The 16,912-nt window shown below is 37.9% G+C and overlaps 1 protein-coding gene across 6 annotated transcripts in view; it reads left to right on the top strand.

Annotated features, from left to right (window-relative positions):
• Positions 1-16,912, top strand: part of AKAP6 (A-kinase anchoring protein 6) — a 493,633-nt gene that overhangs the window by 345,629 nt on the left and 131,092 nt on the right. For all 6 annotated transcript variants that reach the window (XM_025919741.2, XM_086709961.1, XM_086709963.1 and 3 more), the window contains one exon: positions 15,577-15,697. In XM_025919741.2, coding sequence (XP_025775526.1) covers positions 15,577-15,697 — 121 coding nt within the window. The remainder of the gene's footprint in view (positions 1-15,576; positions 15,698-16,912) is intronic.

The following is a 16,912-nucleotide window of genomic DNA, read 5'->3' as shown; positions in this document are numbered from 1 at the left end:
AAAATCATAAATTTGCCCTGGGAATTGCTTAGTTAACAACAAGCATTGTTCTGTGAAGTGGGAGTAGGTGAACTTGCCTGATATCCTTTGTTTATGCTCCTTGGGGTGCTGAAGGCTGTGCATTGTGCAGAAATTTAAGAGCGTACTGAAGAAAAGGCAGCTATTTAATACTAAAGACAAAAACCATATACTCCTTTCTATTTTCTGTTTACATACAGAAAAGCATTGTTTGAGGAATGCATGTGGGTGAGGTTATCTGGGGTGTCCTGCCCCCGAGACTCCCTGCTCCCACAGTCAAATCCTTAATTCTGGAGCCTTAAGAACACCGCCTTGTAAAATTATCTGCTCCAATGATACATAAACTTCATTAATAGTTAGTTTTGTTGCATAGAATGAGCATTGTTTGCAATAAGCAATTGTGGGAATAGTGTGGGCTTTCTAGGGTCTTCATTCCATATACAGACATCCAATCTACTAAAGAGAAAATTAAGGACTCCTGGGTGGCTCAGTTAGTTAAATGTCCAACTCTTGGTTTTGGCTCAGGTCATGATCTCATAGTTTGTGAGCTTGAGCCCCACATCAGTCTCTGTGCTGACAGTACAGAGCCTGCTTGGAATTCTCTCCCTCCCTCTCTCTCTGCACCTTCTCTGCGCACTCTCTCTCTCTATCTCAAAATAAATAACTAAACTTAAAAAATTTTTTTAATTAAGCTGGTGATACAATTTGTATATTTTTATTTCCTCCCCATGTCTACATGCACACTATCAGTATGTGGTTGAAAAAATGTATAAGCTACTCCAGGGAAAACTCAGCAGCTGGATAGAATGGTGATCTTAAATTTCTAGGAAGTTTACATAACCACAGTATTGCTTAGAAATGAATTTTAATCGCTTTTTGGACTTTTGCCTAAGATCAAGTGTAGAAATGAATTTTAACCTCAGGGCACCTGGGTGGTTCAGTCGGTTAAGTATCTGATGCTCAGTTTCAGCTCATGTCATGATCTCACAGTTTTGTGAGTGTGAGCCCTGCATTGGGCTCTGTGCTGACCGTGTAGATGGATCCTGCTTGGGATTCTTTCTCCCTCTCCCTCTCTCTCTACTCCTACCCTGCTCAGGATGTTTCCATGTCTCTCAAAATAAATAAATGAACTTAAAATATTTCTTAAAGAAATGAATTTTAACCCCTCTGGCTTAATGAAAAGTTGGGTAGCAAAGTGATAGAACAGAGCTTATATACAACTATGAACTGTGTGTTGAACAGTCATGAATATTTGTGGTAGGAAGATTTCTCTGAATATGTGAGACTGTGTGAGTGCTAGTAGCAGAGTTGTTTACCTATGGGAGACCGTTGGCACTGGCTCCAGCACCACAAAGCGGGAAACTATGGCTTCCTGGAGGGACATGCAATGCACGAATCACTGATGATTATTTATGGGAGCAGATTGGTGCTTTTTGATTCCTGCCAAGTTAAATGAAAACACTTACAGATTTGTTGTTTTGTTTGTTTTTTTTGTTTGTTTGTTTCCTTCGCCTAGTAAATATCCACTGAAGGCCTACTATGTGAATGACACAATGGTCTGAGCAAAGTTTGTCAAGAACACTTACCTTTTGTATATTTTGTAAAGTGTAACCATCTCTTTTCTTGACACCTCTTTCTATCCAGACGTTGTCTGATTTCATTTTTTAAATGAATTTCAAAGATGCTGTTTAATTCATTAAGTAGCATCCTACTTGCTGTCAAGACTTACTGTCGATCACAAACCACGTCTTTTGTTCAGTTTATAAATGATAGAACTGGGAGGTAAAAAGGCTGGGGTGACTGGCATGCCCAGGATGATTTTTTTAAGTTGGAGCTAAGACTTCAGTGCAGGACCCTGGGTCTGAATGCAGTAGACAGTTCAAAAAGTCATGCTTTGCCTTCTCTCTGAGGATTTCATTCAGACTCTCGATAAACATTTTTTCCCCCTCTAAATCCTATGTTGTGCATATTCCATAGTGTATGAAATTTAATTATGGTATTTTTCTACTATGGAGAAATTGAAGAGTCTTAAGGAGATTTCGTTAAAGCCACAAGGAAGTTTGAGCAAAAACATTCGGAAGTAGGCTTAAGTGAAGACAAAATTGACTTCAGTCATTAATTTGACAAATATTACTAATATGAAGTATAGAGATTAAAGGCAAAAAAGAGAGGTTCACGGTTTGGTAGAAGGAGCCAGTTTATAAACAACATGGAATAAAGGATCACAAGTGCTAAGTTAGAAACCGTTATTTGGGTAGGGGCTTCGGCTCAGGGAAGACATAGCTCAATTCTGACTATGGTAGGAGATCTGGAGCAGATTACGAATGACAGCAGGGAGAGGATTTTTGAAAGAAGGCTTGGTCAGTGATGTTGAACATCTTTTCATGTGTCTGTTGGCCATATGTATGTCTTCCTTGGAAAAATGTCTATTTAGGTCTTTTGCTCATTTTTAAATTGGATTATTTGGGGTTTTTTGGTATGGAGTAGTGTAAGTTCTTTATTTATTTTGGATACTAACCTTTTATCAGATATATCATTTATAAATATCTTCTCCTATTTAGTAGGTTGTCTTTTTGTTTTGTTAATGGTTCCCTTTGCTGTGCAAAAGCTTTTTATTTTGATGTAGTCACAATAGTTTATATTTGCCTTTGTTTCCCTCGCCTTAGGAGACATATCTAGAAAAATGTTGCTATGGTTGATGTCAGAGAAATTACTGCCTGTGTTCTCTTCTAGGATTTTTATGGTTTCAGGTCTCACATTTAGGTCTTTAATCTGTTTTGAATTCTTTTTTGTGTATGCTGTTAGAAAGTAGTCCAGTTTTATTCTTTTGCATGTGGCTGTCCAGTTTTCCCAGCACCACTTATTGAAAAGACTGTCTTTTGCCCACTATATATTTTTGCTTATGTTTATTACAGCACTATTTACAATAGCCAAGGCACAGAAGCATCCTCAGTGTCCATCAGTAGATAAATAAATAGGGAAAATGTAGGGTATATACACAATGGACTATTATACAGCCATAGAAAAGGATGAGATCATACCATTTGAAACAACATGGATAGACCTAGTGAATATTATGCTAAGTGACATAGTAAGGCTGAAAAAGACAAATACCATAAGACTCCACTCATAAATGGAATTTTAAAAAAATGAATAAACAAACAAAAAGCAGAGTCAGAACAATAAATACAGAGAACAAACTGATGGTTTCCAGAGGGGAGGGGGAAGGGGGGACAAAACAGGTGAAGGGAAAAAGGAGATACAGGCCTCCAGTTACGGAATGAGTAAGTCATGGAAATGAAAATCAGAACATAAGGAATATAGTCAATGATCTTGTAATAGTGATGTAATGGGACAGATGGTAGCCATACTTACGGTGAACATAGCATAATGTATAAACCTGTCAAATCACTAAGTTGTACACCTGAAACTAATGTAACATGGTGTGTCAACTATACTCAAATTTAAAAAAAGAAAAAGGAAAGAAAGAAGGCTGGGTCAGGGGAAGAGCTTTTCAATTTAATCTGAACAAATATTTATTTAGCACCTACAAAGACAGACCACGGTCCCTGCCTTCATGAAATTTACAGTCTAGCAAGAAAGTGTGGCATCAAGCCAGTATTTACCTGGGAAATGAGAAAGGGAAGCAGAGGATGCTGAGGAGCTCAGAGCAACAGTGTGGGCTCCATGAGGCAAAGCTGCATCTGTAGTGCTCACCACACTCCGCCCTACACTGGGTGCTAGGCTTGTGCGTGCTAGATGGTCAGTGAATGAATGGATGCATAAATTAGTAGCTCAAATTGATCTGGGGCTTGAAGAGAGGGAACACAAGTCTGGAATCATCAGACTGCCTGCTGGTTCCATATGACTGGAAAGCGGGATAGAAAGCCAGGGGTGAGAAATTAAGCCTTGGGAAGAAGGCACAGTCCAGGTCCAGGAGTTAATCATTGAGTTCCTAGTTGTTACTCAGAATCAGAATCACCTGTGGAGTCTTTAAGCTGAGAAATGTCTGCCTACCCCACTCCATTGAAAATTCTGATTCAGTAGTCAGGAGTGAGCCAAGGTATAAATATGTTCTAATGCCCACTTCAGGTTTGAGAACCAATGTGCCATTCGTTTTGAAAGTGTGTTCTCTGGACCAGCAGCATCAGCATCTCCTGGGAACTTGTTAGAAATGCCAATTCTCAGTCCCACTCCAGACCTACTGAATTGGAAAGCCTAGACCTGGGGACCAGCAATGTTTGTGTAATGAGCTCTCCAGGTGATTCTGATGCTGCTATTTGAGAAGCACTGCTTTAGTCAATGAAGATTTCAGGTTAGAAATTAATTGAGTATGTGGAGACTGGATTGGAGACTAACGCCAGAAAGAATTGACAAACCTTGATGACCCATCAGGTGAGGGGAATGAGGGAGAGAAAGGAGCCACTCTGATGTTCTGATTGCTAGTTCAGGGAGGAGAAAGAAGATGGGAGAATCTGGATTCAAATGGCTTTTGTGTCGTTTAACATTGAATTACAACTGTTAAGTGCAGGCTGTACTGAGCATGGACAGACAATGAGACACAGCATGTGGCAGGTGTGTGCAAGTCAGGAAAGCCTTCCAGAAGTGTCATGGAATATGCCTCAGGGTCAGAAGTGACCATGAGAATGCTTCCTACAGAGGAGGCATTGTGTACAAACTTCTAGGACCAGTAAAACCTGCCCAGACTGACTAGATGGTCAGTTTTGAAATGGTATCTTGGCAGTGGTGAGGAAAATAGATTGGCATGGGCAAGATTAGATAGTGTTCAATTAAGATCCTACTCTAGTCGTCCAAGTGAGAAATAAATAGGGCCTGAGCTAGGACAGTAGCAATGGAAGCTGAAAGTTTCCATTGGAAACTGAAAGAAGGAAGTTGAAGACAGGCCCTGGACACCAAGCAGGTGACATTAAGGGAGGGAAGTTTAAGAATGGACTTCCATGATTCAGGCTTGTGCAGTCTGGCAGATGGACATGTCATTCACTGAGGTGGGGAAGAAAGGCGAGGAGCAGGAATGGGGGAAAGAAGCTGAGTATTTGTGGCACAGTTCCAAACTGTTTGATGGTCTGTGGAACCTCCAAGTGTAAATGCCCAGGAAGCAGGTCTGGGTCTCAAGAATGTTTTGCGCTTCTCGACCATCAACAAGGACAGTGTGGTAACTATGAGGCAGCAGACGCTGAGAGAGGTAGGAGCTTACTTTATGGTAAACTACTCCCTCACCCAGGTAGACATAACGTTACCTTTAAGGAATGCTTGTTTTAAAAAGTGTGGATAATCAGAACGTTTTGATTTTAGTTAGAATCTTTCATGCTATATTATACAAAGCTTCCAAAATAAAAACTACATCATTGAGAATTCAAGGTGGTATCTTGATTGGCAGGAATTTAGGACCACAGTCAACTATTATTTTCTGCCTCAAAGCTGCAGGTAAAAGCTCCTGATCCTAGATATTAGAATGAGTTAAGACTGCTCAGATTGCTTCCAACTGCACAAATAACATGTACCTTTAGGGGTAGTCATGAATTCAGTCTAGTCTAATTTCTTCAAGGAGGAAAGAATGTGTACTAGATTAAAAACTAAAGACTGGAACTCAAGTCGGCACTCTGATGCATTTAGCAGTGTGACTTTGATTGGGACACTTAACCTTCTCAAGATGCAATATCTCTGTCTGTACTTTTAAATACCTAAAATTTTCTATTATTGAAGTATACTTGACATACAATGCTATTTTTAGTTTCAGGTGAGCAACATAGTGATTCAGCAATTCTATACCTTAAGCAATGCTCATGGTAGTAAGTCTAGTTACTATCAACAAACAATGTTATCACGTTATTATTGACTATATTCCCTATGCTGTATTTTCATCTCTGTGACTTCTTTATTTTATAACTGGAAGTTTGTACCCCTTAATCCCCTTCAGCAATTTTGCCCATCCCCTTACCCCCCTACTCTGTATAGTTTTTGTAGCACAGAAATACAATAGTCTATAAGAAAATGCCTAAAATATTTATAATGTTATATATATATGTATATATATATATATATATATATATATATATGTTAGTTAATGAAATATGCATTGACTACTATGTTGCAGGAAGTGGTAGGAGATACTAGAAATAGAAAAGATAGAAAAAAAATTTAATCTCTATAGTCCTCAGTCTAGTGAGGGAGAAAGACACTCAGATAATCCTTGTGAAACAGTGGTAAAATTCAAGATAGAGAGTATTATGGGAGTAATTAGGAGGTCTGCTTAATCAGGGAGACTTATGGGGGCAGGGAATATCTGAGCTGTCAGAAAAGGTGCATAGATGCTAGCTATTAGAAAAAGATTTGGTAGAGGGAAGGTGAGGATTTCGGCCAGAAGACAGTAACTGTGTAAGGAGAAAGAATGTGTGTGTGTGTGTGTGTGTGTGTGTGTGTGTGTGTGTGTTGAGGTTACTATAAATAATAATCCGATGTTATTGAAGCAGAAGGGCATGGAGATTGTTCTTGACTCTGCTTCCTGGGATCAGGAGGGAATACCAGGTGAGTTTTTAGGGACTTCTGCTCTGGTGGTAAAGTTCTAGAAGATACCTCAAGTCTCACTGGCCATATGCCAGGCTTCCTCTGGCTATGGGGAAATTTGAGCCATGTCTCAGAGACGCAGTCAAGGTTTCTGTCCTAAGTCTAAGAATGTAGGAATAACTCACCATGCAAGGTTTCAGTGTAAATTTTACTCCCAAATACAAACAGAATATATAGGTAATTCCCAAGCACAACAGGCTGAAATGAACTTTAAATAGGTAAAAAGTTAAGTTTGGCAGAAAGGAAGAGTCCATTTTTCTTTAGAAAAAGAAACATCTCTGTACTGGTGTGAACAAACACACACACACACACACATATATATATGTATATGTATATGTATATATGTACATATATATCTATATATGTATTGTATATATGTGTGTATATATACATATACACACATATATATGTACATGTGTATATATGCATGTATATGTATACACATATACTATATATGTGTATATATATATATATATATATATATATATATATATAGCATCCCCAAAGGGAAATGATTTTGATAAATGAAAACAAATAAATCACTATTTAAACTATTGTTTGATTAAAGATCAAATTTGATTCTTTAAATTAATTAAGCAGTAAGATACACTGAATGATTTTAACCTCCTGAGAAGGGATATAATCAACCTGGATTTTACTGCTGCAGGGTGATCTTCCTGGTTTTCTGTTCAGCAACATGCCAAAAATATCTCTGTTGCAGTTACATGAACATTCATGCTTACTCATATTCTTTCTCTCTTTCTTTCTCTCTTTCATACACAAAATGACCATTTTGAATTTCTGCTCAATGGGTGTTTTTTAGAACATTGCTATGTAAAATGTTTTCTTTCTGGTACACACCAGCTATAAAATGAAGTACCATCTTTTATTTGTGCTAATGTTGGGAATGCTCTTGCAGATAAATCACTAGGCAACACAAATTTTATCTCCACCATGAATTTCTACTTTCTTCCTCTGACCCTTGGCTTGTCTCAATCTAATGAATAGCTAGCTGATCTGTGTTCATTTCAGGTTATTTTTGCTCCATCCTTTGTATCGTGATGTTATTAAATAGAAAGATCAGTAGTCAAAGGGAGCAAAAAGTACCTGGCTACCCTCTGCATAACTGACATTCTGGGTACTATGCAACTGTCAAAATAGGTCTTTCTGGGAAAAAAAAAACACCTTACCGGTAGAAATGTATTCATTGGAGTCATGATATTATACCCTTTTAATGTGCAAATACATTAAACTAATTTTAGACCTGGGCAGTCTTCCACTTCAGTGATCTAATGCCATCCATGCCAGGATCAAGCAAAAGGCAAGCCTGAGAGGCAAAAGCATACTTCCCGGGAAACTGTTACTTCAAAGTTAACAGGAAAGTCAACCAATAAAGAGATATATTTGTATCTCCCTTCCATCTTAATTTCTGTACTGCTTTGGAGGGCTGATGAGGCCCATTGAAGAGGCAGAGAGATGCTAGCAGGGGCAATGAGAGGGTACCTAAGACAGATCTAAGCTACCTTATTGTAATGTGCAGAGCTTAACTCTTCACTTTAAAATTTATTCCTTTTCATACCCCCATCTTCACAAAGGATTTGAGTCAACTTACAAACATATTTGCAATAAAATAAAATAAATATTTGACTGAAATAAGTTAAGCAAAAGTAAAATACATGTAAGAAAACAAACAGATACGTATTCTCTGCATGTCCTCAAGAAGGGTTGTGATTTGGCTCTCAATTTTACATACGAAAGAAAAGAAAAAAATCTCCTCTATCAGAAAATGTATGGTGTCCTAAGATTAAAAATCATACGTATCTAGGGAACGCCAGCTTCTTTTTTTTTTTTTAATTTTTTTTAACGTTTATTTATTTTTGAGACAGAGAGAGACAGAGCATGAACGGGGGAGGGTCAGAGAGAGAGAGGGAGACACAGAATCTGAAACAGGGTCTGGGCTCTGAGCTGTCAGCACAGAGCCTGACACGGGGCTCGAACTCACGGACCGCGAGATCATGACCTGAGCCGAAGTCAGCCACCTAACTGACTGAGCCACCCAGGTGCCCCTAGGGAAGCCCAGCTTCTTATGCCATTGAGGCCCGAGAATTTCTCTTGTGGCTTTAAGGAGAAGACAGGCATCTGTGATACTACAGCCCTACAAGAGAAACAAAATTCCGAAGGCAGTTTTTAAATGTAGGCTGGAGAAGTGATGTCAAAGCATAATTCAGTAAGAGCAGTTCTACAAGTAACTAAAATTGTAGTCTGAGCATAGCACTCTCTGGGCAGAGTCAACAACCTTGATGAAGGAGATAGAATCATTCTGGGAGAGCTCTCTGTGTTAATTCTGCCACCAGGCTTTTGTTAGGGATTAGGTGGCAGAGGATAATTTCCAGATTATTTACTTCCTGCCCTAACCCTGATAGTCCATATTCTCTGTTGCCTATTAAATCTTTGAAAACCAGTGAGGCCTAGGGTGTAGTAGTCCTTTTAAAGAGCAAGCTGCCTGATGCATCCCAGTGTGCTGGTAGCACATCTAGATCCAGCCCCTCTAACACACAGATGATACATAGGAAGATTTATTCTTTTTTTTTTTTTTGAAAAACAACATTGTCTCTTGCTTTGTATTGTTCCCCCATTTGTGTTAGAATCACTACTGATTCTACATTCTTCAGAATGTTTTCCAGTTCTTTGTCTAGAGCTTAGTCCAGTGTATTATCTGGAAATTTAGATAAGGGTTTGACTTCCTGACAGCCTAACAGAATCCTCCAAATACATCCAGAAATATACACTGATATTTCTAATTGATATTTTCTAACCTTGGAGATCAGAATTTTGTTTTGCTTTGTGACTGTTATTGTAATAACAACTGTTTATGGACAGGCAGCCCATGAGCCCATGAGAAAGTGGGGCCAGTCATTAACAGATTTGTAGGGTTGATTTTATTTTTCTCAGGCATTTTTACATGTATGTGGGTATATATGAGAATTGAGAAAATTACTGCTGGAAAGAACTCCATATTCCTTTTTATTTATTAATGGCAAAGGCAGACTGCTTTTCTCATGAGGAAGTCGCTCATGAATTTTCATTCAAAATAGTAAATTAGTGTCCACACTTTAATATGTTTAGAGTGGAAAGGGATTCTACATGCAACTGTGCATATCAGATTCCATGTCCAGAAAGCTAAATTTTATTCTTTAATGATATTATGATTGGGGCAGGTGCCCCTTCTGTGCTTACGTGCCACATGGTGTAGAGGATGATGGGAAATTCTGATCTATTATTAGTATTTCACTTCTGTAAAATTCTTAAACCATATTTTTACAAGATTTTGTTACCACTCCCTTTAGTGTCTTTTTTGAAAAGCAGAGGCAAACTTCCTTGAGCAAATAATGTGAACAGTGAGCACTTAGTGAATATTTGGGGAAAGAATCAATATGCTAAAGAAGCTAGGAAAATTGGATCATTTAATAGAAGTCCCAATATAGACAAGCTGGTATTTCAGGAACCGGTCTTGTGTTGTTGGATGTATTGGTGTGAAATGAACCATTAAGCGTATAAAAGATGGATTCTTAAATGCTCCTAAATATATGTCACTGAGACTTAGGTAGAAAAACTGCCAGGACTTTATAGTGTTATCTTTTCTTCAACCAATAATTGCTCTATTTTGATGATTTCTTCATTTGGTTGTCTGTTTTAATCAAAATTCCTCAGTGGGCCAAACTGAAACCTCATATATTCACACACACCTCCCATTGATTTCACTTGGGTGAAACTTTATCTTTTAAGCAAAGTTTAAGTTGAAATGTTGAGTTAATGATGCTCACTTTAAATACCAAAGGCTGAATGCATTTATGTATTCAAACACTTAGCTAGTCAAACATAACTCCCATCAGGGTTTAGAGGAAGGATTATTTCTTAAACTATGCTAGCCTTACAAATAATGTATTGCTCTCCAATCTGCAGGAAAATAATACTGAATAAGCTTGTTAGTATTTTATTTCTGTGGTGAAAAGAATCTTTTTGTAACCTGGAAGAGGCAGAGTAAAATGGTGGACAGGATGTTGGGAAATATTTTTGGCAATTACCCATAGTAGTGAACCCAAACTTAGAAACAAATACTAAAGAAAAAGTTACACATTTATTTCTCCATAGATTTGTCTCCATCTCTATTAAATTCTCCATCTATGAAATAAATACACTCATAATTCTCTGCTTCTCTAACAAAAACTGACTTTGATTTAGAAGACTGTTTTTCCTCATGTGATGAAGGCTTTCAACCTCCTAAAATGGGAATATTATACCTACAACAGAGTGTCTGACTCTTTTATTGTGAACCCAGTTAAGATGCAGTATATGGCAATTTAAGGAAGTATCCAAAATAATACTATTTGGGTGATGTGTTTGCTTTGTAACACTTTTCATAGAGTAGATATGAGTTTGCTTTGTAACAGTTTCATAGAGAATATAACGGATTCATACAGTACTGAAAAGGTATACTTTGAGAGTTTTTAACATCTAACAGATTACATATTTGAGTGGAAGAGTTAACACAAACCAAAGCACAACTACAGAGAAAATTTTGTGAGGAAAATTCCTCCAAAAGAGTAGTTCCTATATTTATACACTTATAAAATTCTGAGCCACTGGCCACAGTTTCAATTACCTCTCTCTCTCTTCTAAAAAGAAAGACTAGGGCCTTTGTCACCAAGAATTCAAGAAAAGAACCTTGTTCTGAATTCAGCTGATAGAATCAGCATATTCTTCAAAGGGATATAAAACTATTAACTAGTTCTATGCTACCCCTGATAAATTCACTCATTGATGATCCTGTTTTCCTGTATTAATAGCTGGCACTTTTCCTGGAAGACATCGTCCTTCCTAAAATCACTTGAAAAACACTTAGCACACCTTTGCAGGTAATGTAAACATAAGGAAGTAAACTACTTTCTTACCTAAGAATTTTCCTGAAATAATGAGCACATTAAATTGCATTCATTTCAGAAGGTTTCAAAGAACCAACAGAGAAATTCTAGTAATTTATTTGTGATTTGCTACAAAGTTACATATTTTATTTTAGTAAATTTGGAAAGCTCTCAGGTCTTTTCTAAGCTGTGAATTAACACGTGGCCAAGAATCTGAAATCGGGCCCGAATGCTAAAAAAAGTGTTTTCGTCTTCAGCATTAAGACCTTATGAGAATTGTTGTTTGGCAAACACTGGTGTTGATTTTATGCTAATGAAGCAAAATATGAAACCAAAGCATTTACTGTACCTAACAAACTCAAGCCTGCATATTCCCAGCTAAAATGAAAATAGGCTAAAGAAAGGGTGAGCATCTGTGTTAGGTTCATTTGCCTCTGGTGGGTCTCCAGTGTAGACTCTCTGAGAAGTCTGAGGTGCATTTTACTAGAAGAAATGTTTTTTTATTCCAAGCCCCTTGATAAGGGGAATAATAGGAGGGAACAGCTCAGTAGACATAAAGGTGAAAAAATGTCCATGGTTCTGAACATTCTACCACCCTATATATGTTTTGTTTATTCAAATCTGCTTTAAGTTTCAGTGTAGAAAAGAAGAAAATGTGGAAGGAACAGGAGAGCAACTCACATTAATTGAGAATCTACTGCACATAATATTTTTTTATTAGCAAATGCGCCATTATCATGTACTAGAAGGCAAAATCCCACCTTCCGAATGAATGAAGAAGCCTGTCCATGTTGCACTGGTTGTGTTGGTATTGGCATTTGAAGATAAGATACTATGCTCTCTGTCACATGCTGAAGTCATTCTTGCCCTACTAAAGGTTTTTGGCTTCATTATCTACATTCATTCATCATCATTCTCCAGGTGCTATGCTGAGCATTAGCAATGCAAAGATAAACTCCTATCTTACCCTTGCATTGTTTGGTCATAATCAAAATTTCTTTTTTTCAGACCCATATGGAAAAGAAAACAGGCCTCTTTGTTTTCCTTGCTGATTAATGATTTTTATGAAACATCCTAAACACATAATTTCCTGGTAAAGCAGGGAGAATTCTTGTTTTAAGATCAGAGCTCAGGCACTTAAACACGATGCTTATAGCCTCCCCTAAAATTTAACATTGTCATTAGGGAACTACCTCTTGGGGTAAATGCTGTTTTTCAGATTTATGTCTCTCCCTGCTTTTTTCTAAGATGGCATCTGGGTTTATATGACTTTGTGATTCTAGGGTGCAGTGAGTTCCCCTGGCTTACCATGACCTTTGGGTATAGTCTGGCTGGGTTCAATGAAATGGATCTTGCCCTAGATATTCCAAGGTTGTCTCCCACTGAGGACTGCGTCTGTGTTGTTATCTCATGGCTTGGACAGGGGGTATTTCTTGCTGACTAGGCGTTATCTTAGCCCTCACTGACCCTGCCAACTCTCTGAGGTCTGGCTTCAGAGGTTCCTCCTCCTCTCCTTGGGGTCACTGTGCCTCTGTTGCTATGGCAACAACTTTGTCAAGTTCATCAGGTGAACTCCCAGAAACTTCATGGGAGAGAAAAGTGTCCTCAGGGAGGGGATAAAAGAGCAGGTAGCAAGGGGAGTCCTGACCAGAGTTTCCTCTGACCGTAGCATTCCCACTCCAGGTTATGGTGAAGGAACTTTAAGGAAGTCTCTTCCCAGACTTCCTAGCAGGTGATGGAGCTGATATCCTTGTGCTTTTGGCTTTCTTTTCAACCTGTCTCATATACTTCCTCTCTGGATCTTAGTCCAAGAGATGGGAGGATATGTATCTTAGCACCTGCTCCTTTTGCCTTTATTTTTTCCTTATTCTCCAGATCCATACATATGGAAAGGGTGAGCTTTTCCCTTTATTTCTCCTTTGTTCTTAATATTCCTCTGAATCATACCTTCCTAATTTGGGGGATGGCATTCTGCTTTTCTCCTGTCTTTATGGTTAAAATGTGGGAGAATGCAAGGAGAGAGAAATGATGACTGTAATTCGGGTGGTATTTCTAAAAGAAAATTTTAATGTTTGTTTATTTTTGAGAGAGACAGAGAAAGAGTGCGGGCAGGGGAAGGACAGAAAGAGAAGGAGACACAGGATACAAAGCAGGCTCCAGGCTCTGAGCTGTCAGCACAGAGCCTGATGTGGGGCTCAAACTCAAGAAACGTGAGATCATGACCTGAGCCCAAGTCAAATGTTTAACAGACTGAGTCACCTAGGAACCCCTCAGGTGGTATTTCTAAATGATTGAACCTTCATGTGAGCAAATGCTTATTAGTCATTTCTTACTAGTAACTCACAGAGTTAATAAAGAAAGCTTGATGGTTTATCTGTCCCTGTTACAGTGGTTTTTGTTTGTTTTTTAATATTTTGAAATAAGATCCTATTTCAGATATCCAGTGTATGCTGGAATTCCTTGCTATTCAAAGCGAGGTCCATGACCAGCAGCATTGCCAGTTGCCAACAATTGTTAAGAATGCAGAATCTCAGGCCACACCCTAGAATTATTGAATCAGGATCATCATTCAACAGACTCCTCACTTGCACATTAAAGTCTGAGAATCACTGTTCTGGGCCACCATAGCCTTTCTGAAGCTTTTGGTCATATCACCTATACCCAAGATCAGCATTCAGCTAAACATTAATTCTAGATGTCAGTCAGTGACAATCCTTGCCCTTGGATGCTTATGGTCTTAACCAGTAATATTTATAATGATGATAAAGTAATTAAAATAAAATAGACAATTCTAGATTCAGTCTCCATCACCAGACCCACCTTAAGTTGTTTTTTTTTTTTTTGACAGATTAAGATTAAATTGTAAGTTATGAAAAGCGGATGTTCATTTTCTTGAAAAGCAGTCATTTAACGTACAGAGACAGGAACAAGATAGTAATAAGATACTCACTTGATAGATAAATCCAGATTCATACTTGAGCCTGCTGCTTCATTGGTACTGATAGGGTTTTGCTCAGTTACAGTTTGGCAAGGATGTGATTTCTTTTAAAGAGATGATTTTTGGAGAAAGGACAAAGTCATAGTTTTTCATCCTGCACTTTCATTTTCTGATCACAGTGTTTTAGAAGAATCTGGGCTTTACTTATGCACCAGGCTTTCAATAGAGAATCACATTAATCCTTTTAAGCTCCTTATTCTAATGATTTATTTTGTTGAAAACCATAGTGATCCTCCTTTGAATTTTAATGATTGCTGGCTATTCAAAGATTCATTGTTTTGACTTCCTGTCCTTACCTTTGTTTCCTACATGTCTGTGGGGAACACCTGTCTAATACTGGATCTGCCCCTGGTTCTCACTGGCTTACCAGAGTCACTCAAGCCTATCTCTCAGTGTTAAGCTGAAATGCTGGCTACTCATCCATGACAATAAATGTAGCATATATGTTTGCAGAGATAGGCAGGTAGACAGCAGAGGGACAAATAAATGATTGAGTCATTTCCCAGTGAAAATGATATTTAAGATATGATAAGAAATTGTGATCATAATAGAGAAATTAGTCAAATTAGTATTCTTAATCATGGATGATTTTAGGATGTGATACCTATGAAAACCTAGTAGATGATAAAGAGATTTGAATTTTCAGGGTGCTATTCTGACCCCAAATTCTGGGCCATGTAACTTTCACAATACACTGACCCTCCGTTCCTCACGCTGTTAATATGGCAATGTTCTCTTTCAAGGACATAGAAGTAGTCATTTTGTTCAAGTGCTGCAAATCCTCAAAAAGGGTTTGCAGATGGAAAGAGTGATGATGTGTCGCTGGTATGAGCATCAGAATTACATGTTATGTTTTCAAAATCTAAGAAATGCTATGTCACAGGCTTGAGTTTCTATTTTGCCCACTGTGTAACCACACAGAGAATTTTTCTCTTCTCTTTTTACAGGTATCACCTAGGAACATCATGGGTTTTCAAGAATATATTATTCTAATATGAGATTTTAACAACTACACTGTATTTATGCATAATACATTTTGTGCCTTATCTTCAGGCTTCTGGACTTTGATTCAGAATATCAGGAGCTCTGGGATTGGCTGATTGACATGGAGTCCCTCGTGATGGACAGCCACGACCTGATGATGTCAGAGGAGCAGCAGCGGCATCTTTACAAGGTTAGAGCTACCCTTCTTGCCTTTACCTTGCTGTGGAAGATCTGATTAGCCTGACAAGTCTCTCTCTCTCAGGATATCTTTGCGTTCATTGTATGTATCATGGTGTCTATTAGAATTCCCTTCCCTGTCCCCAAACTCATTTCCATCCCTTGTGTGCTGACAGGCTGCACCGACATCATAATTGCAAGAAAGTTCCCTTTATCACATTCTATTTGGTGTAATTCTATAGAAGGACAAAGATTTATCTCCAAGATGAATAGCAATAAATGAAACTGCATTAATAAATAGACTGAAACAAAATGAAGGATAAATGGACTGGTAACATTTAACAAAATGTGTTTTCATTGGAGCACTCAGGTGGATTCTATCCACCCCTCAGATCTTTGCAGAGAAAAAAGAAATTTGCCTTCAGTTTGGCTTGCTACTTTCAGGGTAGAGGGCTCATTCAATTTAATGTTTATTAGTGATACATAGAGCAGACGTTGTCATATTAAGTCAATACATTTTCGTGTGATTTAAGAAAACTGGCTTGGAACTCATATATTGATTGCAGGCAATCCATCTAATAACTATCTATATTGTTTTTCCGTGTCTGCTAATTCACCTTTAGCCTAGTATGTTTTACCAATTCTACTTAAATAGTCTTAGAAGTTCTTATAAAACATCTATGTGATTTTGACTGAAAAAAAAATGGTTGCAAGGTTCACAGTGTCTGAAAAAGCTGTTGGGGAGGGTTAGAGGGACTTTCCACTGAAATATCAGATTGCAGTAAATCTTCCTCATTTAGGCAATTTTTATTGGAGTAATTCTGACAGTTGTCATCCTTGAATTGCTTTGAGCATATGGCATATTTCAAAGAGCAGATTGTGAATCATAAAAAATAAAATTAATAACTAACCACAGAATCAGCAACAGTATAATGACAAGAAACAACTACCCTCTAGCTTTAAAAAATTTCTTATAGAATAAGAAGTACATTCAAGGTCAAATAAAAGTTGTCTTCTTTCTTCCTCATTATTTATCATTTTGAGTTCCTTTCCTTAATATATTAACTTTTACCTTCTCTAAAGAGAGATCTTTATTTATACTTTTCAAGGGTCTGGTTGACTTTAATTAGTGTCCCCTGAGAATCGTCTTGGTTAAGAGAAGATATAAGCTCCCCAGGGAGTCAGCACATGGTGATATTTTATTCCTTAAAGAATTGTGTTCCGACAT

This window comes from Puma concolor, chromosome B3 (assembly GCF_028749965.1).
Source record: "Puma concolor isolate L17-30 chromosome B3, mPumCon1.1.hap2, whole genome shotgun sequence".
NCBI lineage: Eukaryota > Metazoa > Chordata > Mammalia > Carnivora > Felidae > Puma > Puma concolor.
Note: the sequence above shows the minus strand (reverse complement) of the source record. Positions and strands in the feature narration are given on the sequence as shown.